This window comes from Nerophis ophidion, linkage group LG09 (genome assembly GCF_033978795.1).
Source record: "Nerophis ophidion isolate RoL-2023_Sa linkage group LG09, RoL_Noph_v1.0, whole genome shotgun sequence".
In the NCBI taxonomy this organism is placed as follows: domain Eukaryota; kingdom Metazoa; phylum Chordata; class Actinopteri; order Syngnathiformes; family Syngnathidae; genus Nerophis; species Nerophis ophidion.
Window position 1 is genome coordinate 51,276,034 of NC_084619.1, and position 1,900 is coordinate 51,277,933.

A 1,900-nucleotide genomic window follows, 5' to 3' on the forward strand; every position below is an offset into this window, starting at 1 on the left:
GAGCCACATCTGGCTTGAGAGCCATCAGTTCCCTACCCCTGCTGTATCACAAAGAAACCCCATTACTGTGTGTATTACTGTTGTTTTCAGGTGGTAGAGGCCATGAACATGAACCAGTATCCTCTGTACTCCTGCTACTTGGTGCTGCTGGCCGTCTGTCTGGTCTTCATGGCGCTTTACTACATCTGCTTGAAATTCATCAAGCAGAAGTCCAGTCAAGACTGGTGATCCTGCCTGGACACACACAAGCATGCAGAAACACACACAAGTTCGACCGGATCGACACTTAACCATCAAACTAAATGTCAAAATGATGGATAGATGTTATCTTACGAATCATTATTAAAAGTATTGTGGACAAGAGGATACATTAGCATGCAATGCTGTAAGGGGCAGGTAAAGTACCACTGCCTGCCGCTGGATGGCAGCAGAGCCCCATAGTAAACTCGAAATGACGTCTCTTGGCAAAAGATCAGAGGCATACTTTACAATTAAAAAAAACATTTGCAGGTTTCACTTCAATTTTTTTTTTGTGGTGTTTATATCTTTTGGTGTAGATATTTTTGTATGTGAAGGGTTATTACTTATTAGGCTTAACAAGCTGACCTATGAGTAAAGTATTGCACTGTGGAACAATTACCCAGTCTAAAAATGAATGTGGTCCATTTTAATTTTGTTTTTGCACTGGTGCAAAACCTGATACATGTACACACAGTACATACACGTATATGGTGTTTAAAGTTCTAATGATGAGTAAAGTCCTCCATCCAATTAAACCACTCTTTGGGGTTATTTTTGTCAAGTTCTTTTAAATTGTTTTTTCTACTAAATAAGTCACCTTAAAACATTACTAAATTAATCATTCTACCTCACACTGGTAAAATAACAGGCTTGTGAAAACAAATGGTTATTTATCCACATAAAAAAAAAATTCTCATTGACCAAAATAAAATACTGTAAAATTGTATTCACAAACTTAGGAGTGTCCATTTTTTTTTGTAATAAATACATTTTTTACCAAAAATTCAGTAATAACGTAAGTCATCATTTAATTGGAGTTAATGCTAATAAAAAAAAAAGTTTTATCAATCACATTAGCTGTGTTAAAAACATCCATCCATCCATCCATCATCTTCCGCTTATCTGAGGTCGGGTCGCGGGGGCAACAGCCTAAGCAGGGAAACCCAGACTTCCCTCTCCCCAGCCACTTCGTCTAGCTCTTCCCGGGGGATCCCGAGGCGTTCCCAGGCCAGCCGGGAGACAGTCTTTCCAACGTGTCCTGGGTCTTCCCCGTGGCCTCCTACCGGTTGGACGTGCCCTAAACACCTCCCTAGGGAGGCGTTCGGGTGGCATCCTGACCAGATGCCCGAACCACCTCATCTGGCTCCTCTCGATGTGAAGGAGCAGCGGCTTTACTTTGAGTCCCTCCCGGATGGCAGAGCTTCTCACCCTATCTCTAAGGGAAAGCCCAGCCACACGGTGGAGGAAACTCATTTCGGCCGCTTGTACCCGTGATCTTATCCTTTCGGTCATGACCCAAAGCTCATGACCATAGGTGAGGATGGGAACGTAGATCGACCGGTAAATTGAGAGCTTTGCCTTCCGGCTCAGCTCCTTCACCACAACGGATCGGTACAACATCCGCATTACTGAAGACGCCGCACCGATCCGCCTGTCGATCTCCCGATCCACTCTTCCCTCACTCGTGAACAAGACTCCTAGGTACTTGAACTCCTCCACTTGGGGCAGGGTCTCCTCCCCAACCCGGAGATGGCATTCGACCCTTTTCCGTGCGAGAACCATGGACTTGGACTTGGAGGTGCTGATTCTCATTCCGGTCGCTTCACACTCGGCTGCGAACCGATCCAGCGAGAGCTGAAGATCCCGGTCAGATGAAGCC

At 44.9% G+C, this 1,900-nt stretch overlaps 1 protein-coding gene across 2 annotated transcripts in view; it reads left to right on the forward strand.

Moving 5' to 3' along the window:
• The window catches only part of abcg8 (ATP-binding cassette, sub-family G (WHITE), member 8), a 40,846-nt gene extending 40,194 nt beyond the window's left edge, over positions 1-652 (forward strand). For both annotated transcript variants that reach the window (XM_061911191.1, XM_061911190.1), the window contains exon 13: positions 91-652. In XM_061911191.1, coding sequence (XP_061767175.1) covers positions 91-228 — 138 coding nt within the window. In that variant the 3' untranslated portion in view covers positions 229-652. The remainder of the gene's footprint in view (positions 1-90) is intronic.
• Positions 653-1,900: the final 1,248 nt, after the last annotated feature.